General features: G+C 44.1%; 1 protein-coding gene across 3 annotated transcripts in view; it reads left to right on the plus strand.

Annotated features, from left to right (window-relative positions):
• The window catches only part of akap6 (A kinase (PRKA) anchor protein 6), a 589551-nt gene that overhangs the window by 194747 nt on the left and 367759 nt on the right, over nt 1–27045 (plus strand). For all 3 annotated transcript variants that reach the window (XM_070879057.1, XM_070879059.1, XM_070879058.1), the window contains one exon: nt 25384–25635. In XM_070879057.1, the coding sequence (XP_070735158.1) occupies nt 25384–25635 (252 nt within the window). The remainder of the gene's footprint in view (nt 1–25383; nt 25636–27045) is intronic.

The following is a 27045-nucleotide window of genomic DNA, read 5'->3' on the forward strand; positions in this document are numbered from 1 at the left end:
AATAATAGAGTGCATTGAGATGTAAACAAGGTTAGTTTATAATTTTTGACAAAAAAATATAAAATTTACTGATAATATTACTGGAAAAAGGTTATATTTCTAAAGTAGTACAGCGTATAATCATATATATTATTACAAGTAATCCATGTTCATCTGTGCTTTATACAGTTTTGATTTATTATTTAGTTAAAATTATACGCAGTATCTTTGTTGGCACAAGATTGTTTCAGAGTGAATTCTAGAGCTTAGGGCTGAGGCAGCTGAAGGCATGGCTGCCAATGGTGGAGCGGTGAAAATCGCGGATGCGCAATAGGCCAGAATTGAAGCAGCGCAGAGATCTCAGAGTTGTAGGGCTAGAAGAGGTTACAGAGTGTAGGGTGTTCGTTTTCCACTCTACTTTGATTCATAGACCTCGGGAATTACAGGAAGGACTCCATGTAGCGCAAAGTTTAGGCTTAAACCCAACTGTTAGTTTATTACACAAAAAAACAACTAAAAATTACAGAACAAGACTTCTTAGAGAATTGATCGAAGATATTCAATCACCCATCCAGCCAGTTGCTGCAGTTGTCGATTGTAGGCTCGTGGTCGTTGTTCCTTTGACCGACTATTCCTCGCTGAAGTTCTCTACTTCTCATTCTGCTTGTCGATCTGATGTTCTCCTTCTCGACCTGAGCTGTTGTTCTCAGCTCTTACATATATATCCATTTGATGAATGCATCTCCTGCTGGGCTGCTTTTCAATTAATGCATCTGGATGAGTCTTGATGGCTGTGAAGATGGGTCTGGATCTGTCTGGATGGCCACAATTTGCATATGGAATCGACAGAGCAAAAGATAACTCCTCATCTTTTGTGCCACGTTATCCAAAAATGCACGCCTTGTGGGATCCTTTGTTGTCCTGGGTTTTTGCAGACTTGTAGTCTCCACAGGGAACTGGTTTTTCCCCTCCAGCCAATTAATCCAGGGGCTCCTCTGCTTGATTGTATCAAACCCTTTGACTCGATGTTTAATCATGTCTAGCTCCTGACCGCAGAAATTTCATTAATCAGTGATGAGTCACCACCTGCCCCAGGCATCCTTTTTCTAGTCCAACAGTCCCAAAGGTTTCTTTTAAACCATTTTAGTCCGTAGCCTCTTGCTGTGCCTCGATCGTGAAAGTGTGTAACTTTACACTTCCCCCTTTAATGTCTCTTGTTATAAATTCACAGACATTACTCTAGGTGGCCTCTTCTTCGTTTCGTTGAGCCTTTTTGGGTGTATTGCAGTCTTCAGTCAAATCTCCAGATTACATACTTTTTACAACAAAACAATGTTTGGCCTTAATCTATCTGACTTCAGTTTATACTTTTACAAACACTTTGGCCTTGGTTCATTTTAATAATCCTTCAAGATTCACTTCCCTCATCCTATGCTTTAATTTATAGGACAAGACGAATAGTTACGACACTATTATCAATTGTACAGTTACTAACGAGTGTGATACGATTCGAACCCGGGGGGGATCTCAATATTGAGTCCCATATCCCATCATGGAGTGGCAATCATTTCCTCAATTTCCTCCCTTACTTTTTTGTTCTTTTGGTGTAACATGTAATAATGTTTGTGGGACAGCTCGATGTTCTTTAATAGTTCAGTCAAATGTTCGGGTAACGGCGGGATATTGTATCCAAAACACGATATGTATCCCTGGAGGTTTGGTAAAGTATCGTTGACTGTAATCAGTCCCCTTTTTCGTCTCCCCCAGCCCGTCTGGCTGTTGCTTATCAGTTTGTACGCTTCCTCCTGATTTAAGTCCCCATAATTCATCTGATAGAATTGCTTAAACATTACTCTTAACAATCGTTCATATAACTTTTCCGTTTCTGGCGGGCACCGCTGGGGTAACTGTAACTCTGTTAAATTAAGAATATCCGACGCCACTTCGGAATACACAGTATGATACAATATTTTCTCTGTTGGGATTAACACCAGCCTATTCTTAGGCCCGGGAGATAGAACAGGACATGGAACTTCTTGGTTTGGAATCTCCACCATTTCAGGGAGAGGTTTTAATCTGCTCGCGATCAGCTCGGTTGCATTGACTGCCTTTAGAGAGTTCAAGGTCACACAAGAATCAAAACCCTGCATCCAATTCATACCCGACCCGGAATCCTGCCATTATTGTTTGAAGCACATGGTATTGGGGGTAATGTATTGACGTGGATAGAGAACTGGTTGGCAGACAGGAAGCAGAGTCGGGATAAACGGGTTCTTTTCAGAATGGGAGGCAGTGACTAATGGGATGCCGCAGAGCTCAGTGTTGGGACCCCAGCTATTTACAATATACATCAATGATTTAGATGAAGGAATTGAGTGTAATATCTCTAAGTTTGCAGATGACACTAAGCTGGGTGGCGGAGTGAGCTGTGAGGAGGATGCTAAGAGGCTGCAGGGTGATTTGGACAGGTTAGGTGAGTGGGCAAATGCATGGCAGATGCAGTATAATGTGGATAAATGTGAGGTTATCCACTTTGGTGGCAAAAACATGAAGGCAGAATATTATCTGAATGGCGGCAGATTAGGAAAAGGGGAGGTGCAACGAGACCTGGGTGTCATGGTACATCAGTCATTGAAGGTTGGCATGCAGGTGCAGCAGGCGGTGAAGAAGGCAAATGGCATGTTGGCCTTCATAGCTCGGGGATTTGAGTATAGGAGCAGTGAGGTCTTACTGCAGTTGTGTAGGGCCTTGGTGAGGCCTCACCTGGAATATTGTGTTCAGTTTTGGTCTCCTAATCTGAGGAAGGATGTTCTTGTTATTGAGGAAGTGCAGCGAAGGTTCACCAGACTAATTCCCGGGATGGCAGGACTGACCTATGAGGAGAGACTGGATCGACTAGGCCTGTATTCACTGGTGTTTAGAAGGATGAGAGGGGATCTCATAGAAACATATAAAATTCTGACAGGACAGGTTAGATGCAGGAAGAATATTCCCGATGTTGGGGAAGTCCAGAACCAGGGGTCACAGTCTAAGGATAAGGGGTAAGCCATTTCAGACTGAGATGAGGAGAAACTTCTTCACTCAGAGAGTTGTCAACCTGTGGAATTCTCTACCGCAGAGAGTTGTTGATGCCAGTTCGTTAGATATATTCAAGAGGGAGTTAGATATGGCCCTTACGGCTAAAGGGGTCAAGGGGTATGGAGAGAAAGCAGGAAAGGGGTACTGAGGTGAATGATCAGCCATGATCTTATTGAATGGTGGTGCTGGCTTGAAGGGCCGAATGGCCTACTCCTGCACCTATTTTCTATGTTTCTATGTTTCTAAAAACAATCACCACACCTCCCCTGCACTTGTGGCTTGATCCAACCACACAGATATAAATTCCTTGTTCCTCCTTCCACTATTTCTCCCAACACAATTTTGCCCTTCTTTTGTTCCTGTGGTCCGCCTGTTTGAACTATTACCCAATTTCTCCCATTCTGTAGAAGCATTCATTTTCCTCCTGTCTGTTTTCCGTAACCACCACCACCCTCCCATGGGGGTAATTCCTTTACATTCCAGACAAACTCGTCTACCCTCTTTCACCCGTACCCTTCTAGTCATGATGTTTAGCCATGGGCAGGACACTCCCCAAGTTTACCCTCAGCTTCTCTGGAGTACTCGGTCGAATTTGACCCTAACCACCCCTGGCCAACTCCCAGTGTGTGCATAGGCGTTTGTGCCCTTGTTGCTCCATATTGCTCCCCCTTGAGTTACGGTGGGGCCGGTTCCTCCCGTACATCCATATGTAAGGAATGTCTTGGTGTCTCCCCGATCTCCCCATCCTGCTATAATCAGGGCTATGCACAGGCCTATCCACAACGTCCACCTCATCTCGTATCCTTGGCTCGATTTGCTTCTATAAAGACAAAATGAAAGAAATAACCCTGCTCTGTGAGGGGGCTCCCCCTCACAGGTCCTCCTTCAGTTCTACACATATGTACATTTACATGATTTAGACCACTGCTTTCTTCTTCTTTTATCCAGATGCTTGTGCTTTCGGAGACTCAGGGGTGGAGATGGAAGAGGCGTCCAGGTCACCCTCGGTTGCGGCACCCAACCACTCCGTCTTAATGCTCCATCCCTTACGTCTCCATCATCATCATCCCACAGCATGGGCGGAAGGCTTACATTAATCAAACTCATCACAGTTTCTTGGGCCTTGGCCCGCTTTTTACTTTTCTCTCCGGGGTCGTACAGATTACATTGGTTTATGTGAAACCACTTTATTCGTTTTGGCAGCTGGATTGCATAGACCATAGAGCTTGCCTTGTCTACTATGTTATATGGTCCTTTGTACAAGATTCAAATGCCCCTACTCTGGTATAATTCCTGACCATCACCTGATCCCCTACCCTCCATTCCTGTTTAACCCGGGGTTCCAGCAGCAGTTTATTCTGCTCATGCTGCCTGCCCATATTGTTAGCTGCTTCCCAATGCAGCCCCTTCAGAGTATCATACAGATCTCTGACAAACCTGTCCCGTGTGACCTCTTAAACCTGCAATTCGGTCAGGACTAGTGCTAATATATGAGTCAGAGTCCTCATTCGTCTCCCTGTTATCAGCGCGTGCAGGGAGTGTCCCATACTTTTAGAGAGATTGGCTCAGTGATTCATCAGTACTGGGGGTAGAATCTCATCCCACTTCTTCGGGGTACCTCCTATCTCCTTCCTAAGCCTCTCTTTTAAGATCTGGTTTGTCCTCTCTTCTGGACCTGACGATTGGGGGTTATACGCCACATGCCATTTGCCCGGTATTCCTAACAGCTTTAGGGTAGCCTGTATTACCACTCCGGTGAAATGTCTCCCTTGATTTGATTCTACTATCAGGGGCAGTCCCCATCGAGAAAATATTTCTCGCACTAGAATCTTTGCTGTGACTACTGCAGTGGCCGCCCTACAAGGAAAAGCTTCTACTAATTTCGTGTAAAGCTTTACTAACACCAGGCAATATTTATTGCCTTTGCCTGAGATGGGCTGTGGCCCTATGGAATCTATCTGTATAGACTGCCATGGCCCCTCTACTCTCCTCGTGTGTCCCAACAGAGCCTTCCTTCAGTGGGGGTCTGGATTAGTTGCGGCATATACTAGACAATTCTGACAATAATCCTTTACATCGTTTTTAAGCCCGGACCACCATCCCACGACCTCCACTTTATGCCACGTCGTTTCTGGCCCTGGATGTCCAGCCCCTGGACCCCCATGAGCTAGCTGCAAGAAATTTTCCCTGCACTGCCCAGGCACGATCCACTGTCTCCTTTAAATAGCATTCCTTGTCTTACTGCTACGCGTGCAGCTCCTAAAGGTCCTGCGACAGGCTTCCCATCTACCTTGTCACTAATCGCTACTCTAAGGTCTGCATCTCGTAGCTGAGCTTGTTTTAAATCAGGCGGCAATAGTACTTCTTTGGGCCCCTCTCTACCTGTTATAGCCATGATCTGTCCACAGTGATATGGGTCCCAAGATGTCCCTTCTCCTGCCCCTGTTTTGGCCAGTGTGTCAGCTTTCTCATTCCCTTCCCACTTGGGCTCTGTCTTAGAGTGTACTTTAACCTTTTGGATGTAGTAATCCTTCTGGTCCTGACCTGTGATGTCCAGAATGACTTTTAACAAAGGAGCCGTCAGCAACAGCTTCCCGTCTGAAACTAGCATAAAATATAAAAACAGATAGCAAGAATTTCTACAGGTATATAAAAAGGAAAAGAGTGGCTAAAGTAAATGTTGGTCCCTTAGAGGACGAGACCGGGGAACTAGTAATGGGAAACATGGAGATGGCAGAAACTCTGAACAAATATTTTGTATCAGTCTTTACAGTAGAGGATACGAACACTATTCCAACAGTGGATAGCCAAGGGGCTATTGGGGGGGGGGGAGAGGAACTTAACACAATCACAATCACTAAGGAGGTGGTACTCCATAAGTTAATGGGACTAAAGGCAGATAAATCCCCTGGACCTGATGGCTTGCATCCTAGGGTCTTAAGAGAAGTAGCTGTAAGAATTGTGTATGCATTGGTTGTAATTTACCAAAATTCCCTGGATTCTGGGGCAGTCGCAGCAGATTGGAAAACCACAAATGTAATGCCCCTATTTAAAAAAGGAAGCAGACAAAAAGCAGGAAACTATAGACCAGTTAGCCGAACATCTGTGGTTGGGAAAATGTTGGCGTCCATTATTAAAGAAGCAGTAGCAGGATATTTGGAAAAGCAAAATTCGGTCAGGCAGAGTCAGCATGGATTTATGAAGGGGAAGTCATGTTTGACAAATTTGCTGGAATTCTTTGAGGATGTAATGAACAGGATGGATAAAAGGGAACCAGCGGGTGCAGTGTATTTCGACTTCCAGAAGACATTTGACAAGGTGCCACATAAAAGGTTACTGCACAAGATAAAAGTTCACGGGGTTGGGGGTAATACATTAGCATGGATGGAGGATTGGCTAACTAACAGAGAACAGAGAGTTGGGATAAATGGTTCATTCTCTGGTTGGCAACCAGTAATTAGTGGGGTGCAGCATGGATCAGTGCTGGGACCCCAACTATTTACAATCTATATTAATGACTTGGAAGAAGCGACTGAGTGTAACGTAGTCAAGTTTGCTGACGATAGAAAGATGGGAGGAAAAGCAATGTGTGAGGTGGACACACAAAATCTGCAAAAGGACATAGACAGGCCAAGTGAGTGGGCAAAAATTTGGCAGCTGGAGTATAATGTTGGAAAGTGTGAGGTTATGCACTTTGGCAGAAAAAAATCAAAGAGCAAGTTATTATTTAAAGGGAGAAAGATTGCAAAGTGTCACAGTACAGCGGGACTTGGGGGGACTTGTGCATGAAACACAAAAGGATAGTATGCAAGTGCAGCAAGTGATCAGGAAGGCCAATGGTATCTTGGCCTTTATTGCAAAGGGGATGGAGTATAAACGCAGGGAAGTCTTGCTACAGCTACACAAGGTATTGGTGAGGCCACATCTGGAATACTGCGTGCGGTTTTGGTTTCCATATTTACGAAAGGATATACTTGCTTTGCAGGCAGTTCAGAGAAACATAGAAACATAGAAAATAGGTGCAGCAGCAGGCCATTCGGCCCTTTGAACCTGCACCACCATTCAATATGATCATGGCTGATCATGCAACTTCAGTACCCCACTCCTTCCTTCTCTCCATACCCCTTGATCCCTTTAGCCGTAAGGGCCACATCTAACTCCCTTTTGAATATATCCAACGAACTGGATTCAACAACTTTCTGTGGTAGAGAATTCCATAGGTTCACAATTATCTGGGTGAAAAAGTTTCTCCTCATCTCGGTCCTAGATGGCGTAGCCCTTATCCTTAGACTGTGACCCCTGGCTCTGGACTTCCCCAACATCAGGAACATTCTTCCTGCATCAAACCTGTCCAATCCTGTCAGAATTTTATATGCTTCTATGAGATCCCCTCATTCTTCTAAATTCCAGTGAATATAAGCCTAGTCGATCCAGTCTTTCCTCATATGTCACTACTGCCATCCCGGGAATCAGTCTGGTGAACCTTCATTGCACTCCCTCAATAGCAAGAATGTCCGTCCACAGTTTAGGAGACCAAAACTGCACACAATACTCAAGGTGTGATCGCACCAAGGCCCTGTATAGCTGCAGTAAGACCATCAGCCATGATCTTATTGAATGGTGGTACAGGCTCGAAGGGCCGAATGTCCTACTCCTGCACCTATTTTCTATGTTTCTATGTTCTCCCTGCTCCTATACTCAAATCCTCTCGCTATGAAGGCCAACATGCCATTTGTTTTCTTTACTGCCTGCTGTACCTGCATGCCTACTTTCAATGACTGATGTACCATGACAACCAAGTCTCGTTGCACCTCTCCTTTTACTAATCTGTCACCATTCAGATAATAATCTGCCTTCATGTTTTTGCCACTAAAGTGGATAACCTCACATTTATCCACATTATATGCATCTGCCATGCATTTGCCCACTCACCTAACCTGTCCAAGTCACCCTGCAGCCTCTTAGCATCCTCCTCACAGCTCACAATGCCACCCAGCTTAGTGTCATCTGCAAACTTGGAGATATTGCATTCAATTCCTTCATCTAAATCATTAATATATATTGTAAATAGCTGGTGTCCCAGCACTGAATCTTGCGGTACCCCACTAGTCACTGCCTGCCATTCTGAAAAGGTTCCGTTTATTCCCACTCTTTGCTTCCTGTCTGCCAACCAGATCTCTATCCACGTTAATACATTACCCCAATAATTTTGCCTTAATTTTGCACACTAATCTCTTGTGTGGCACCTTGTCAAAAGCCTTTTGAAAGTTCAAATACACCACATCCACTGGTTCTCCCTTGTCCACTCAACTAGTTACATCCTCAAAAAATTCTAGAAGATTTGTCAAGCATGATTTCCATTTCATAAATCCATGCTGACTTGGATCAATCCTGTCACTGCTTTCCAAATGCGCTGCTATTTCATCTTTAATAATTGATTCCAACATTTTCCCCACTACCGATGTCAGACTAACCGGTCTATAATTCCCTGTTTTCTCTATCCCTACTTTTTTTTAAAGTGGGGTTACATTAGCTAACCTCTAATCCATAGGAAACATGGAAACATAGAAAATAGGTGCAGGAGTAGGCCATTCGGCCCTTCTAGCCTGCACCGCCATTCAATGAGTTCATGGCTGAACATGCAACTTCAGTACTCCATTCCTGCTTTCTCGCCATACCCCTTGATCCCCCTTGTAGTAAGGACTACATCTAACTCCTTCTTGAATATATTTAGTGAATTGGCCTCAACAACTTTCTGTGGTAGAGAATTCCACAGGTTCACCACTCTCTGGGTGAAGAAGTTTCTCCTCATCTCGGTCCTAAATGGCTTACCCCTTATCCTTAGACTGTGACCCCTGGTTCTGGACTTCCCCAACATTGGGAACATTCTTCCTGCATCTAACCTGTCTGAACCCATCAGAATTTTAAACGTCTCTATGAGATCCCCTCTCATTCTTCTGAACTCCAGTGAATACAAGTCCAGTTGATCCAGTCTTTCTTGATAGGTCAGTCCCGCCATCCCGGGAATCAGTCTGGTGAACCTTCGCTGCACTCCCTCAATAGCAAGAATGTCCTTCCTCAAGTTAGGAGACCAAAACTGTACACAATACTCCAGGTGTGGCCTCACCAAGGCCCTGTACAACTGTAGCAACACCTCCCTGCCCCTGTACTCAAATCCCCTCGCTATGAAGGCCAACATGCCATTTGCTTTCTTAACCGCCTGCTGTACCTGCATGCCAACCTTCAATGACTGATGTACCATGACACCTAGGTCTCGTTGCACCTCCCCTTTTCCTAATCTGTCACCATTCAGATAATAGTCTGTCTCTCTGTTTTTACCACCAAAGTGGATAACCTCACATTTATCCACATTATACTTCGTCTGCCATGCATTTGCCCACTCACCTAACCTATCCAAGTCACTCTGCAGCCTCATAGCATCCTTCTCGCAGCTCACACTGCCACCCAACTTAGTGTCATCCGCAAATTTGGAGATACTACATTTAATCCCCTCATCTAAATCATTAATGTACAGTGTAAACAGCTGGGGCCCCAGCACAGAATCTTGCGGTACCCCACTAGAACTGATCCAGAGTCCATGGAATGTTGGAAAATGACCACCAATGCATCTACTATTTCTAGGGCCACCTCCTAAGTACTCTGGGATGCAGACTATCAGGCCCTGGCAATTTATCAGCCTTCAATCCCTTCAATTTCCCTAACACCATTTCCTGACTAATAAGGATTTCCCTCAGTTCCTCTTTCTCGCTAGACCCTCGGTCCCCTAGTATTTCCAGGAGGTTATTCGTGTCTTCCTTCGTGAAGAAAGAACCAAAGTATTTGTTCAATTTGTCTACCATTTCCTTGTTCCCCATTGTGAATTCACCTGATTCTGACTGCAAGGGACCTACAATAGTCTTCATTAATCTTTTTCTCTTCACATATCTGTAGAATCTTTTGCAGTCAGTTTTTATGTTCCCTGCAAGCTAACTCTCATACTGTATTTTCCCCCTCCTAATTAAACCCTTAGTCCTCCTCTGCTGAATTCTAAATTCTCCCAGTCCTCAGGTTTCCTGCTTTTCTGGCCAATTTATATGCCTCTTCCTTGGATTTAACACTATCCCTAATTTCCCTTGTTAGCCATGGGTGAGCCACCTTCCCCATTTTATTTTTATTCCAGACAGGGATATACAGGGATTTTGTAGTTCATCCATGTGATCTTTGAATATCTGCCATTGCCTATCTACCATTAATCCTTTAAGTATCATTCCCCAGTCTATCCTAGCCAATTCACGTCTTATACCATCGAAGTTACCTTTCTTTAAGTTCAGGACCCTAGTCTCTGAATTAACTGTGTCACTCTCCATCTTAATGAAGAATTCTACCATATTATGGTCACTCTTCCCCAAGGGGCCTCGCATGACAAGATTGCTAATTAATCCTCTCTCATTACACAATACCCAGTCTAGGATGGCCTGCTCTCTAGTTGGTTCCTCGACATATTGGTCTAGAAAACCATCCCATATACACTCCAGGAAATCCTCCTCCACAGTATTGCTACCAGCTTGGTTAGCCAATCAATATGTAGATTAAAGTCACCCATGATAACTGCTGTACCTTTATTGCACGCATCCCTAATTTCCTGTTTGATGCCATCCCCAACCTCATTACTACTGTTTGGTGGTCTGTACACAACTCCCACTAACGTTTTCTGCCCTTTAGTGTTTCGCAGCTCTACCCATATAGATTCCACATCATTCAAGGTAATGTCCTTCCTTACTATTGCATTAATCTCCTCTTTAACCAGTGACGCTACCCCACCTCCTTTTCCTTCCTGTCTATCCTTCCTGAATATTGAATACCCCTGGATGTTGAGTTCCCAGCCTTGGTTACCCTGGAGCCATGTCTCCGTAATCCCAATTACATCATATTCGTTAACAGCTATCTGCGCAGTTAATTCATCCACCTTATTACGAATGCTCCTTGCATTGAGACTCAGAGCCTTCAGGCTTTTTTTTTAACACTCTTTGTCCTTTTAGAATTAAGTTGTAATGGGGCCCTTTTTGATTTTTGCCCTTGATTTCTCTGCCCTCCACTCTTAGTTTTCTCCTTCCTACCTTTTGCTTCTGCCCCCTTTTTACTTCCCTCTGCCTCCCTGCATAGATTCCCATCTGTGGTTCACTAGGTTGATTCCGGGGATGAGGGGGTTAACTTATGAGGAAAGGTTGAGGAGGTTGGGCCTCTACTCATTGGAATTCAGAAGAATGAGAGGTGACCTTATCGAAATGTATAAGATAATGAGGGGGCTTGACAAGGTGGATGCAGAGAGGATGTTTCCACTGATAGGGGAGACGAGAAGTAGGGGGCATGATCTTAGAATAAGGGGCCACCCATTTAAAACAGAGACGAGGAGAAATTTCTTCTCTCAGAGGGTTGTAAATCTGTGGAATTTGCTGCCTCAGAGAGCTGTGGAAGCTGGGGCATTGAATAAATTTAAGAAAGAAATAGACAGTTTCTTAAATGATAATGGGATAAGGAGTTATGGGGGGGACAGGTGGGGAAGTGGAGCTGTGTCCATGATCAAATCAGCCATGATCTTATTGAATGGCGGAGCAGGCTCAAGGGGCCGTATGGCCTACTCCTGTTCCTATTTCTGATGTTCTTATGTTCTTATGACTTAAACCCTCGCCTCGCTCATATTGCTAAATACTCTGTACAGGAGTTACAAGTGAACATGGAGTCCGAACATATCGTATAGGGAGATAGGAATTCACTCGGATGTGTGACCACATTCGCTACTGCTACCAGTTCGGCCTGCTGTGCACTTAAAGTGTTGGGGAGCTTTATGGCCTTTTCTATCCCTGCCTCTGGATCGTAAATCCCGCAGCCTGTTTTTCTCTCTCTATTCGTCACTGAACTAGATCCACCTACATAAATGTCTCTGCCTGTCGGATGTTCCCTTGCTTGGAATCTCACATCTACATCCCGCACTCCTTCCACTAAACACACGTGAGCTGCTCCTGGATAGGTTCGGGCTAGCTTTGGTTCTCCTGGCCTTTCCACCTTCAGGTCTAACTGAGTACGCAGCAATGTCCAGCGGGCAATCCTGTTACTGCTCACTGTCCCATCTTTCATCCTACCGTCCAGTAACAAGTCAGTAGAGCCACTGTAGCTAACCCTGTGAGCAACCGAAAATGCTTTACTGCCCAATGTTGCTAACAGATGTCACTCGCAATTCGAAAAGCTCTTTTCTACTTCTGTGCGAACTCTGGAGGCATCGACCACTGGTCTCAGCTTTCCGTGTCGCTCCTGGAGTAATACTGCACTCAAGTTATCCCCAGTAGCTGCTACCTCCAGACTAAAATCCCAGGGCTAGAACCTCCACTTTTTTAGCATGCTTAACGCCCACTTAACGCCCATTTTACCGCTGAAATGATGTATAATGCCCATACATCGCCCATTTTGGCACAAAATGGAAACTGACAGGCATTTTTAGGAAACTTATCACTGAGCGTTACTTTCACCATGTAGTTAACGCCGGGAAAAAATATTACCGCCCGCCCACTTTTTTGGGGCGGAATCAGCAGAATTGGCGAAATCAACACCCATAATATCGCCCCGCGTTACTTTCCGCATGGAATTAATGCCGAAATTCAATAATACCACCCACCCATTTTTTTTTGTCATAAAGGGCATATTTGGCGAAACTAATGCCCAGGAGATCGCACACCGTCACTTTCCCACCTCGCACACATATTGCCCACAATATTGCTCACCCAAAAAACGGCCACAAAAAGTGGAACTGTTCTGAACGAATGCCAGCGGTGTGGCTGCCATTTTTAAAGTCCTACTCTTATGTGAGGAGCTGAAATCTGAACGATTTGCCTGAAAGAGCCTTGATGGGAGTGACAATATTGACACACTGCTGTGTGTGTGCAGCTCAGACATCAGTGGTGCCCATCACCTTGGTGCCAGTTAAAGTTTACGTCGATTGATGTTAAGTTGTATTTAACCCTTTCATGTTAAGGAATCAACCCTGTGTAACGGTGCAACTATCTGAGACAATGCGCAACAAGGTTATGTTCAATAATAAAAATTTTATACCAACATTGGTCTGAAATCACAGGCAATAGCACTCAACCCCCGCCCATATCCCACTTTTCCTACCATTGACATCAATCACATGTTCAACATGTCCAGCAACACAGAATACAAATGCAAAGCAGGAGCGTGGTCCCCAGCCCCCATACATTACAATAAATTGCATACACCCAGATGGAGATATAACACAGCCATCACCTGCGGACATGCACCTCACTTTCCTTCTCCCCTCCCCTTCTTCTCCCCACCTCTACCCGTTCCCCTCTTCGCTCCACGGCGTCTGGCCGAGGAGTTCCTCAGGCGGTGCCTCATTGCGGGGGAATGAAGGCAGATGTGGTCGTTGCATGAGTACAGGAGTGGGGGATGCCAAGGGGACAACATTCTCTGATACAGAAGCAGGATCTTGGTCCTTGCTCTCATCTGTCGTTCGCAGTGGTGGTGTGGAAAAATAGTGGTGGAGTGCCGCTCTCAGGGACCACTGGGAGGCCTCTGGCAGCAGTGTTCCTGGCTATCACATCCAGGGCCTCCGCCGTCCGCAGAATGTACTCGGTCATGGTGGCCAGCTGTCAGGATATGCCCCTCAAAGCAATGTCTACAGTCCTCCTGGACAACTATACCATCTCTTCGCTGTCATATGGCACTCATGGAACAGCCCTACCGCATCCACGGGACCTCCACGGGGTCAGCGCCATCCTGGGGACAAATGGGGTGCCCTGTAGCGAGATGCTTGGGGGCAGTACCTCCAGAGTGGAGGCGGAAATGAACAGAGGATCACTAGATGGCCTTGGGGTGGAATGGCTTCTGGAGCGTGACGATGCAGGTTCCTCTAAATCCGCACTCTCATCCGTGGAGAACAGACCCAGCGGATTGACGGGCGAGAATCGGAGCTCCTCAGCATCAGATGTAGGATCGTCTGTCGACTCCTGCCCCGCGCCCCCACCTTCTGGCCTCTATGGTCTTGCCTTGGGACGCGCTGCTGGCTGAGCTGAAAAACACAAATGAGGTTATTAGAGGAGAAGGGGTACTAGGGTCACAAGGTGAGTCCAGCGCCACACACAGCATACGCACGACAAAAGCACCACCACTCTCAAAATCATCGCAGCCATCACATTTCATGATCATCAACACATTTGCATTCCAATGATTTTCATTAGGCCAGCATTATTTCTATGACAATTTTAGAAATCATCTATCATATATATTTGTTCGGATATGAGTGGGTGTGGGTTAATAGTTAAATCTATTAACTTTACATTACGCAATGGTGTAAGCTTTACTCATGTGGCATCATTTCAGGGTCTACAGATGCGTCCGTGGCTGTCTGGGGGTGCTTCCCCACGAGTGCGAGCACATGCTCCTCCATCTCAATGATTTCACTGGGGACTGGTGGGCCCCCCACCCATTCGCCTCTGCATGGACCTCATTGTCGATAGCTTCTTCTGTAAAAGGTGACAGGACAACATGGCATGAGATCATTGCGTGATATCATTGCTAGGTACTGTCACAGAGACTGATACAACACAGAACCGACAGATGTAATCATCATTATTATGAAAATTATCCTTCTTTACCTAAAGACATGCACCGTTACCGCAGGCTTTGAGTAAAATATTCCCGGTAAAAGTGAAAGACCTCACATCTGATGAGAGTCACTCATGACTGCTACAAATCAAATTATATAAATACATAAGTGCATGTAAATTAATGTAATACTTACTCTTGTGGATCCCACAAGGTCGTTCCATCGTTTGCGGCATTGGTTACCCTCACGCACCTCGTTGGTCAACGACGAGACCACCTCTACTATCTCGGTACATATCTTCTGGTATGCCTTTGGGATGGGTTTCCTACACCCTCCCTGTGTCAAATCACTCCAGCGTAACTCTACCTCCTGCAGGAGGGAGGCATTTGCCTCGTCCGAGAACCTCCTGGCTCTTTTGTGCCCTCCAATGTGTTCCTCTCCCACCTCACTGCTCTCTCCAGCATCAGTCTCCACAGTATATTGTAATGCCTCCTCCTCTCTCTCCATTATAGGCCAAATTTGGGCAAATATGTGGCTGGTAACAGCTACTTTTTATTTGCCTACTGCTGTGAAGCTCTAAAGTCTGCCTCCTTCCTCCCAAAGCAGCCACACCACACCCAGACATGCCTTCAGTCCATCTGAGCTCCCTCTCTTTCTGTCTCCTCTTCTGCACATGTCATGATGACCCTTGACTTCCAGAATTGCAGGAATCGAGCATTGCCATGTCGTTGCTAAGGACGGCCACACTTTACGGCAGAAGGTCAAAAAAATTTAACGCTACCGCCCATTTTATATCGCTCGCGGTAACGCCCATATTCAAAAGTGGAGACTAGGTGGTTTGAGAATGGGCGAGAAGCCGCCGATCTGAAAACCCTTTTTTTATGTCCACGCCGGAAATATCGCCCAATTTTGGGTGATAACCATAAAAATGGAGGTTCTCACCCCATGTCTCCATTTATTGCTCCCAATGCTGGTGCCATCTGTAACACCTCCTTTAAATGAATGAAAGTTTTCTGACAACTCTCATTCCATTTCCACTCTATTCCTTTCCTATGAAGCCTCAACAAAGGTGCTGCCATGGCTGCATATATCCTTCGATAAATTCCCTGCAGTAACCCGTTATTCCCAGGAAAGACCTTACCCCAGACATGTCCTTAGGAACGGGTAGCTTTTTACTGCCTTTCTCTTGGCTCCATCTATAGCTCTCACTCCTGCTCTAATGGTCAATCCTAGAAACTGCACCTCCTCTTGCCGACGAGCTTTCTTTGGATTCACCTTAAAATCTGCTTCTTTTAACAAATGCAACAATTTACTCTAATGGCCCATGGTCCTCCGCACTTTCGGAGAATAACAACCACTCATCCACATATTGGACCAACCGATTCGGCTGACTAAAACCTTTTAGTACCTCGGCCATACGCTGGTGAAAGATTGAGGGACTGTCGTGAAACCCTTGTAGAAGACATGTCCATGTGTACTGCTGACCCTTGAAGGTAAAGGCAAATTTATACTGGTCCTCCCGTCTCAGTGCAATAGACCAAAACCCGTTTGAAATATCCAGTGCAGTAAAAATTGTTGCAGTTGCAGGGATACCACCTATCAAATCGGCTACCACTGCTACTGTGGGTGCACAGGCTGGAATATTTTTATTCAGTACTCGGTAATCTACCGTGGCCCTCCATGAGTTATCGGGCTTCTTCACTGGCCATAGGGATGAATTTACATGTGTGGCTATGGTTCTTAACACACCTTGCTCCACCAGGGAATTTATAGTAGTTTCCAAATCCTTTTCTGCTTCCCGGGGAACATTATACTGTTTCTGGGGCTGTGTCATCGGGTCCCCGTCTATCTTCACCTCTACCCCAGTTACTCTCCCGCAATCATGCTTGTGCATTGCAAATGCATCTATATTCTCCCGGACATGCCCTTGATACCCGACCGGAACGTTATCTACTAATCTTTCTAAGTCATAACTCCCTTTTGACTTCATCGCGCAGGTGCTGCTTTTATCTGTACAGTCCCTGGGAATCACTACAATCTCTCCCATCCTATCGGCATCAACTGACCCCCATAGACAATTGTTCTTCATATCCACTATGGCGTGGTGTGCCAACATGTAGTCGGCCCCGAGAACTCCCGAACCGGGCTGTTCCCACTTCATTAAAATGCATTCCCACTTTGTTGTGTTAGGTCCTAATTCTATGGTTAAGGGTTTTGACACTGCCCCAGCCTGCTCATTACCCGTAAACTCCGCCAGTGTAAATGGGACTCCGCTCGACTACGAGGAAGTGGTCGGATTCAGTGAGTGGACAACCGTGCTGAAGATACCTTCCCCTCATTGCTTCCACCTTCACATCTACACATGGCCTGCCCCACTCGTCGTAGATGAGTGGACACAGGTACTCTGGCTGGACACAATGTCAAAGTGAGGGTGCCGACGCATTGGGTCCCTTTTCACCCACTGCGGCGTCCAGCTTTCCTCCACCCATGCCCAAAAGCTGCTGTAATGCGGCCATTAAAACCTGTATTGGCCCTTTTCTGCCTCAGCACCCTCGTAACCTGGCTTCCTCCTCTCGAGAGCCTACAATCCTTGCTCCAGTGTCCCAACTTCCCACAGTTAAAACACCCTCTGGATCGACCCGCATTATCTCCCTCTTGTCTCCATTCTTTTATTGCCCGAACATCTCCTTTTACTTCATGCACTTTCCCTTTTTGTTACTCCTCTTCCCCTTGTCTGGACTTAAATGCTAGAGTCAAGCTTCTCAATACCCCTGCCTCAGTATTTTGGGGATCGTCTGGGTCAAACCATGCTTCGACCTTTGCTCTGAGCTGTGGCAAACTGTTAGCCATTATGGTTTTCAGCCAGTGGTTTCTGGGTTCCCCTATTAAGCCTGCCCATATCAGATTTCCTGCAGTGCCCCTTAAATAAATAGGCCACAGTCTATCTGCAAACGTATCGGGTGATTCGTTTACTTGCTGTCTAGTCTGTTCTACCTGCCAGAACGAATCACCTTGATTGTACCCTAACACTGCCAAGATTTCCTCCTTTAAGCCCTGTGGGGTTCCTCCCCTTAACTTGGTGGCTGTTGACAAACTCTGATATAGCTTCCCTTCCAGGGAGAGCAGTGTTAACTTCACTATCTCCTCCTCGCTGCAGTTATTGATAACTCCTATCTGCTCTATGTTGGCAAAATGGAGGGAGGCATCCCCTCCTTGCTTTAATTTTGCCATTCCCATCAGCATCTCCTGCAACTGAAGTGGCGTGTATGAGATCACATAGTCACTCTGTAATGGTGCTGGACCACCATTTGGTGGGGGTGGGCCGAATTTCTGTTGTCTCAAGGGACACATCGGTTTTGGGGGTCCCAGTGCCTCGGGAGCGTACTGATGCTCGCTATACTGGGACCCATCGTCTGACTCCTTCCCCTCTGGGTCCCAAACTTCCTCACCTTCCCCTGGTGCCATAAGACAAATCATTCCTTTGGCACTGTCTAACTCTGCCATTAACTGGCGGATCTTTTTTTTACAAGGGCCGTGATCTGCCCTCTCATAACTCTGTTTCTGCGCTACCTGATATGTTATCTTTATCCTTCTTAGCTGCTGTTCTGCTTCTTTGGCTCTCTCTAAGTGCCTTTCACCTTGCTCGATGTATGCCTGCTGCTGCCTTTTGCACTCGGTCACCTGACACTGCAAATATCCTAGGTGATTATGCGCCATTGCTTCTTTAATACTTTGGTCCTGCTTTTCTCTATTCAAATTGCTTATCTCACCTTTTAATTCCCTACTGTCATCCTCCACCTGTCCTACCTTTTCCCTTAACAGTTGCGTTTGCTTCTGCAGGCACATGAGCCAAATCACCTTCTCGTTTGACATTTTGTGGTTGCTACTAACTGTCCACTCTGTCGCTTTTTCCTGTGGATCCCCAGAGTGTAGCATTTCTCGTGCCCATGGCTCCGAAATTTCCAGTTTGTTGCATATATATGCAGCTGCCTTAGCCTCCATGGACTTCGTACAACTACTCTTAGCCACTGACTCTACTGCGTTTTGCTGCGGTGAGTCCATTTCCAGTACCTCTGGCTGAAAAATTATCCCTGAATACCTTGGTCTCCCCTGAGACCACCTTGCAGTGATCTGCAGTTACTGTTACTCTGGCTTCTTTCTGTGGCTATCATAGTCCAGCCTATCCGAGACCGTTTCTCTCTCCAGTTGCCCTAGCTGCCCTTGAGATTACCTCAACCTTCTCTGTGACTACCTCAGTCAACCCGAGATTACTCCAGCCTATCCAAGACTGCTTCTCTCCTCCGGTTGCTCTAGCCGTCCGTGAGATTACTTCTGGCCTTCCTGAGACCCCTTCGCAGACTACCTGCGATTACTTTTCTCGGTGGCTACCCTAGTCAGCCTGCACTCTTGTGGCTACCCTAGTCGCCCTTGAGATTACTTTGGTCTCCCTGAGACCCCTTCGCAGACTACCTGTGATTACTTTGATACCTGAGACTTAACCAAGACTCCCCAGGGTTTCTTGCCCTTGATTTGTGTCCATGATCCTATTCCAAACTCCGAAGTCCTGTTGCGGTCACCATTTTATGTAGGGTGTTCGTTTTTCACTCTACTTTGATTCATAGACCTCTGGAATTACAGGAAGGACTCCAAGTAAAGCAAAGTTTAGGCTTAAACCTAACTGTTAGTTTATTACAGGAAAAACAACTACAATTTAAAGAACAAGACTTCTTAGAGAATTGATTGAAGACATACAATCACCCATCCAGCCAGTTGCTGCTGTTGTCGATTGTAGGCTCGTGGTCGTTGTTCCTTTGACCTGCTTTTCCTCTCCGATGTTCCCTCCTTCTCATTCTGCTTGTCGATCTGATGTTCTCCTTCTCGACCTGAGCTATTGTTCTCGGCTCTTACATATATATCCATTTGATGAATACATCTCCTGCTGGGCTGCTTTTCAGTTCATGCATCTGGATGAGTCTTGATGGCTGTGATGATGGGTCTGGATCTGTCTGGATGGCCACAATTTGCACATGGAATTGACAGAGCAAAAGATATCTTTTGTGCCCCGTTATCCAAAAATGCACGCCTTGTGGAATCCTTTGTTGTCCTGGGTTTTCGCAGACATGTAGTCTCCATAGGGAACTGGTTTTCCACCTCCAGCCAATTAATCCAGGGGCTCCTCTGCTTGATTGTATCAAACCCTTTGTCTCGATGTTAAATCGGGTCTAGCTCCTGACCGCAGAAATTGCATTAATCAATGGGTCACCACCTGCCCCAGGCTGGCACCCTTTCTCCAGTCCAACAGTCCCAAAGGTTTCTTTTAAACCAGAGTCTGTGGCCTCTTGCTGTGTCTCGATCGTGAAACTGTGTAACTTTACAAGAGATAGGGAGGGGCAAGGTGATGGAGGAATTTGAAGTCAAAGATGAGATTGTTTAAATCGAGGCATTGCCGGAGCAAGAGGCAATGTAGGTCAATGAGCGCCGGGGTGAATGGTGCGAGTTAGGATACAGGCAGCCGCATTTTGGATGAGCTCAAGTCTACGGAAGGTGCAAGGTGGGAGGCTGGCCAGGAGAGTATTGGAACAGTCATGTCTAGTGGTAATAAAGGCATGGATGAGGGTTTCAGTAGCAGATGAGCTGAGGCAAGGGCAGAGTCGGGCAATGTTATGGTGGTGGAGTTAGATGGTCTTGGTGATGGAGAGAATATGTGGTCGAAAGCTCAGCTCAGGGTCAAGTAGGACGTTAAAGTTGTGAACAGTGTGGTTCAGCCTCAGACAGTGGTCAGGGAGAGGGAATGGAGTTTGTGGCGAGGACCGAAGGCAATGTAATAACAGAACGGTGTTCTCCATTTACATTTTGCACCATTACCAATATCCCAACATTAAGTGTGGTCAACACAATGCTGGTCACACCTTACATAGTCCATGCAGTGCAATGACACTGAATTTCAGAGCTGCATAGCAGGTAACTTTCAATTTTCCAGCTTCCAACTCAGGCCTGTTAATTATTGTTCAGTTAGAAGCAATTTTTAAAATGAATTTACAAAGGGAACATGCAATATATATAATATATATATAAAATAGGAAGCTTAAGACTACCAGAGCTTACTTGGCTATTAGAAGTTGCCTCTTTACGGCTATCTATGGTCACTTTAAATAATCAGGTTCAAATGCAAACCAATATGGAGGATATATTATGTTTAATCAGAGTTTAAGACAGAATATAACACATTAGTTATACAGTAAAAACATACAATCATAACAATAGTTGAAATCGATCCAATCGGAGGTCACTTTTAACCTATTTTTAGGGGTGTGCCTGAGCCGGAATATTGATAAGACATTTTGACTGAAAGAGGTTCCCCTAAAAACTTGCTATCCAATACCGTATTGTGTTCATTGTCTCGATTCTTGTTTCAATAACCCACCTTAAAGATGTCGCATGTCATCATTTATATTTTCTCAAAGACACTTTTCTGTAGAATTACTTTCATCTCTCTCTGTCCCTATTCTCTTGGGTACAATCAATACAAAGCCTTAGTTCTCTACTCTTTGAACTATGAGGCCCAAACCAGAAAATTGCCCTTTCAGCGTTATCTCCTTTATGACATAGCAATATGTTTACGTTAATTCCTACAAACCTCCATCCATTCTAAGCCTTTCTCTAACAAATTGTCTTAAAGATACATAAACAAACTGAAGCTTTAACCTGAAAACCACAGATAATGATTGTCATAGTGCAGAATACTATAACATCTCTGCAGGGTACCAAGACATTAGCATTTCTAAGCATCTACTATCATTCTAAGGAGATACGTCATCTCCAGTTCAAAGCAATGATTTAAAAACAGCAATTGTATCAGTTTTGTACAATCATATCAGTTTTATACATTTTTAGGCATCTTTAGCTTCTAACATGGCTTGTAACCTTTAATAACAATACGTGGATATTTTTGCACCAATCCATTCTTGAAATGAATTCAAACCCGTTTCCAGATGTGTGTGATGGTATCTGTGACCAAGGAATGCAAGTGTGAATACTTGACTGCCATGCATTTAACCTGCCTAATGGAAAACTCTATGCTACCAAGGTTAAAGAACTAAAGGAGCTGCTGATCAGATAATTATAGAGCAAACAATCCATCAGTTGCTATTTTCCTTGAGATTGTACCTTATTTCTGTAATAAGGTATTCTTTCCTTGCATCATATGATGTCTCCACCACAGCAAGGTTTGAGAAAGCATTTAGCACAGTTTGATGTGTGCTTTGTCAAACCATGGTGATCTACTTCAGTTATTTTGGGTATATCTGGTTAGCTGTGTCCTATCTGCACATAGTCTGTTTGATACTCTGCAACAGCTGTGTGTTAGTGAATTCAACTGCCATTATTACCCCAGTGAAGCGGGCAGTTGTGCCGAGCAGGAGGTGATGGTGTGGCTGGTAGATATGGAGCTGTAGGTCATGTTTGATAAATATTTTTTCTAATTCAATGAAAGACAGAAACTCTGACAAAATTCATTCAAGAGCTGCAAATTCAGGAGTAAACTGTGGCAGAATTTTACTGTGCAGGAGAGGTACTTACAACCATTTTAATTGAGAAATATTATAAGATCAATCACAATTATTATTTAGTTTTCAAATGCAAAAATGTTTAAGTGCAGAGTAATGTTTCTGCTGGAAAGAAATATGGTTAATGTACAATTTTCAAAGAGCTGTGTCATTCTTGCTAATCAGATGAAGCTAGTTAGTTAGTAGCAAACAATGTTCAAGAGTGAAAGTTGTTACAAGAGTGTTACTGGTAACTGTGAACTACTACCATTGCAATTTTCAGGGCTGAATTTGCCACTTTAGTGCTGAAGGAATTTAAATGATTAACAGCGAGGTGAGACAAACTAACTGAATTTCCTATTGCATGAAGTTTACTAATGGAAATAATGAACGATAGCTCAGTCAGCAGAATGCTTTAGGACATGTTTGTGGCAAAAAAAATGTATATATAGATGTGTGTGCATGTGTTTGTATATTTTGAGTGAAATATTTCAATCATGCATTATCTCTAAAGCAAAGTATGTTCAGATCATCTTGTACTATGTTTTGTGAGCTCTTCGTTCAATTGCAACAAACATTAATTTAATAATATACTTAACCATTTTCGGATACTAAATTTATTATGTTGAGATCTGAGCCCAAGCTCTCCCCAATTTGGATTTCTGGCATCATGTGAATTGCAATGTTAAGCTTGGGTCATAATATTCATATTTTAGTTATTTTCTACACATAAGACAAATGATCCTGATATTTATCTTCTACTTTAAGAGTGTGTTTCTCTTTTGCTTTTATTTATTTGTTCCTTGCTTCTGTTTCTTTGCTGCTTGCTTCTGTAGCGATATGCACAAGAGGGTGAGGATTTTTTCATTGCTGTCGCAGCAACAGCTTGTCGGTGCTGTTTGGAAGATTTGTAGAGTCGAGTTTCCACAGTTTTAATCCAGTTGGCTGCAGACATGCAGGGATCAAGCTGTAGCCCAACTCTGAAGGAAACTTGACACTGACTTTTTGAAGTGATTTTACAGCTCATGATTTATGTATAAAAACCACTGCAACACAGTAGAGCTGAACAAATTCTGTTGCTAAAGTGATAAATGGGAGTATTTATGACCTTTGGTAACCTGGGAAATTGTTGCTAGTGCAACTGTACATTACTAATAACTGAACTCTCAGCTTTGTGCAGTAGATCAGCAAAGGGTAAAAATTGTGAGATAAGTGCAAAAACATTTTGTTGAAAAATTTTAGAAAAATAAATTTGAACGGTGTCGGACATTTTCACTTTGTGGATAGATGATTGTGCATTTGAACTTGTTAGATGTATGGGCTTTATGACTTCAAACTTTGCGAGCCATGCTGAGCAATGTAAAGTAGCCTACTGCCAGTAAAAATGAGGGATGCCTCCCTTTCTAGTTCTTTGTTAATTAGCAATGGTTTGGGCAATACACAGTTGGTAACTGAAAGTGATTGAATCAGAAGGTCGTGGATTCAAGCCCCACTCCTGAGACTTGAGCACATGATCTAGTGCATCATTGAAGCAGTGAGCACTGATAGAGATGCCATCTTTTGGATGAGACATCAAACCAAGACCACAATTTTCCCTCTCAGGTAGACATAAAAGATCCCATGGTAATATTCAAAGAAGAGCAGGGGAATTCTTCTGGTTTTCTGGCCAAAAGTTATCCCTCACCATTACTAAAAAAAAAACAGATTATCTGGTCATATATCACATTGCTGTTTATGGGACCTTGCTGTGCACAAATTGCATGCTGTGTTACCCTACAGTAAAACAATGACTATATTTCAAAAGTACTTAATTGGCTGTGAAGCACTTTGGGACATCCTGAGGTCATGAAAAGAGCTATATATGAGTTAACGTGATGCCAAAGAAGAAAATTGGGTTTTAGTATCATAAGTGGTAGGATGCAGTTTAACTTAAAATGCATGAAATCAGTGCTCTGAAAGTGGATTACGGTGAACCTGATCTTAAGCAGGATTGTTGCTGTTTTGAGTCTGGTGGGAATAACAAAGCAAAGCATCAACATGGAAGGCCTGCCACATGATTGTTGAGACTGTATTTTTTCAAAGTAGTGAGTCTGAAGTATAAGGGACTCCGTTTATTAATCTGTAATTGTATCTGTAATGTAAAAGCCCCTCCTGTCTGGTGAATTCGGTGTTGGACATTTTTCATTTAAAAACAGTCAAACTGAATTACAATTGAAGTTCTCCATGCTTGTGTAATTAGGAAAATTTGATCAATCTTGTTTAAGCTGTGTACCTGGAAACACTCAGGCTTTCACATATCACATCACCTGGAGATCAATAATTTTATCAGGTTTTTGTAAACCAAGGTTACCAATAAAGTGGTTCACATGATCATCTGCATCAAAGGAAGTTTTCTTTCAAAATATTAAAACTGAAACAATGCTGTTAAACTGCGTTGTAGTAGCTTGCAATGCAGCAGGTCTCACATCATCTGCTAAGATGCAAATCATCCATGTAGCCAACTGAGCAACTGCCAAGCCAACATCCGTGCAACAGTCTCCTGTGTTTGTATTGTCTGACTCTTATGTAGGTCCATGGAAGGCCCAGTCAGAAAATGGGAGATATATTGTTTCATGCATGCACAAAAAAATGACTCCCCATTTTTTGAATCAACCATCTTTGGTCCTCCTGAAATATAAAGGCAAAGGATAATATAAATGTATCTTAAATTTCATTAAAAAATCTCTCCGCTGCAAGCAATACAATCAGACACTGAGCTGCCCCAGTGTGACATGTCAAAGCATTTGGCATGCTGAATCAACTCAAAATATTTACAAGGCCAAAAATGGAGGTTAAAATTTCAACAGATTGGGAGACCCATGAAAAAATGGGTCTCTGCTGCCATTGCTTGTGTGGAGGGCAGTAATTGTATACAATTGCAACACCCAATAACTGTGTGAGATCCAAACATTAGGAGGCAATGGTACTGCAGAAATGTAAAAAAAATCAGTTGAGTTTAGCTGAGTGTGGCTGCAAACTTCCTGAAAGGGCAATGACAGTATTTTCTGCACAGTAATCACACAACTGTACTTGGAGAGAAAGGCCTACGAGAACATGATTAGCATCCCACTAATGGTGATGTGAGTGATGCTGTAAGTTATATTCTTTCTCTCCCTGCAGGATATTTGTGAAGATATTTCAGATCATGTGGAGCTGATCCATGCCCTGTTGGAGACAGAAATTTCACTGAAGCTTCTCTCCTACTCAGTCAATATCCTAGTGGACATCCATACAGTTCAACTTCTGTGGCATCAGCTACGTGTGTCAGTTCTGGTACTTCGTGAGAGAATTCTGCAGGGGCTACAGGACTCAAACGGGAACTACACAAGGCAGACTGACATTCTTCAGGCTTTCAGTGAGGACAGAAAAGAGGTATGAAATCGCAAGCTCTTGTTTATTCTGCACCACTTTTAACCTGAGTAGAAGGTCTTTATCTCCTCTGTAAGAGGAAGATATTTAAGTTGCAGTTGGTTTAACATACAGAGTTTTGCTGTCGAGGGTATCAGCTCTTATTTAGGATCAATGGGTATAATGAACCAGAACCAGTTAGAAAGTGTTTGGTATTAGGCAAATAAAAAAAGGTCTGACGAAAGCAGTGACTTAATCCACATCAAAACAAGTCACTGCACCATGAAAACGCCATTGTACTGCTTATTTGTCATGACATTGTGTTGGAAATTACATTTCATAGAATCATAGAATCATAGAAATTTACAGCACGGAAGGAGGCCATTTCAGCCCATCGTGTCCACGTAAGCCTACAAAGAGCTATCCAGCCTAATCCCACTTTCCAGCTCTTGGTCTGTAGCCCTATAGGTTACGGTAATTTAAGTGCACATCCAAGTGTTTTTTAAATGTGGTGAAGCTTTCAGCCTCTACCACCCTTTCAGGCAGTGAGTTCCAGACCCCCACCACCCTCTGAGTGAAGAAATTTCCCCTCATATCTCCTCTAAACCTGCCTCCAATTACATTAAATCTATGCACACCTCAATCAGGTCTCCCCTCAGCCTCCTCTGTTCCAAAGAAAACAGACTCAGCCTATTCAGCGTATTCAATCTTTTCTCATAGCCAAAATTCTCCAGTCCATTCTTGTAAATCGCCTCTGCACCCTTTCTAGTGTAATCGCATCTTTCCTGCAATGCGGTGACCAGAACTGCACACAGTACTCCAGCTTTGGCCTAACCATGTTTTATACAGTTCAAACATAACGTCCTTGCTCTTGTATTCATTGCCTTGACTAATAAAGGCAAGTATTCCATATGCCTTCTTAACTACCTTATCCACCTGGCCTGCTACCTTTAGGGATCTGTGGACCTGCACTCCAAGGTCCCTTTGTTCCTTTATACTTTTCAGTGTCATACCATTTAATGTGCATTCTCTTGCCTTGTTAGACCTCCCCAAATGCATTGCCTCACACTTATCCGGATTGAATTCCATTTGCCACCGTTTTGCCCACCTGACCAGTACATTGATATCTTCCTGCAGTCTGCAGCTTTCTTCTTCATTATCTACCACACAGCCTATTTTAGTGTAATCTGCAAACTTGTTAATCATACCCCCAACATTCAAGTCCAATTCATTGATATATACCACAAAAAGCAAGGGACCCAGCACTGAGCACAGCAGAACCCCATTGGATACAGCCTTCCAGTCACAACAACACCCATCAATCATTATCCTTTGCTTCCAGCCTCTGAGCCAATTTTGGATCCAACTTGCCACTTTGCCCTGGATTCCATGGGCTTTTACTTTCATGACCAGTCTGCCATGTGGGACCTTATC

Source organism: Pristiophorus japonicus, chromosome 4 (genome assembly GCF_044704955.1).
Source record: "Pristiophorus japonicus isolate sPriJap1 chromosome 4, sPriJap1.hap1, whole genome shotgun sequence".
Classification (NCBI taxonomy): Eukaryota; Metazoa; Chordata; class Chondrichthyes; family Pristiophoridae; genus Pristiophorus; species Pristiophorus japonicus.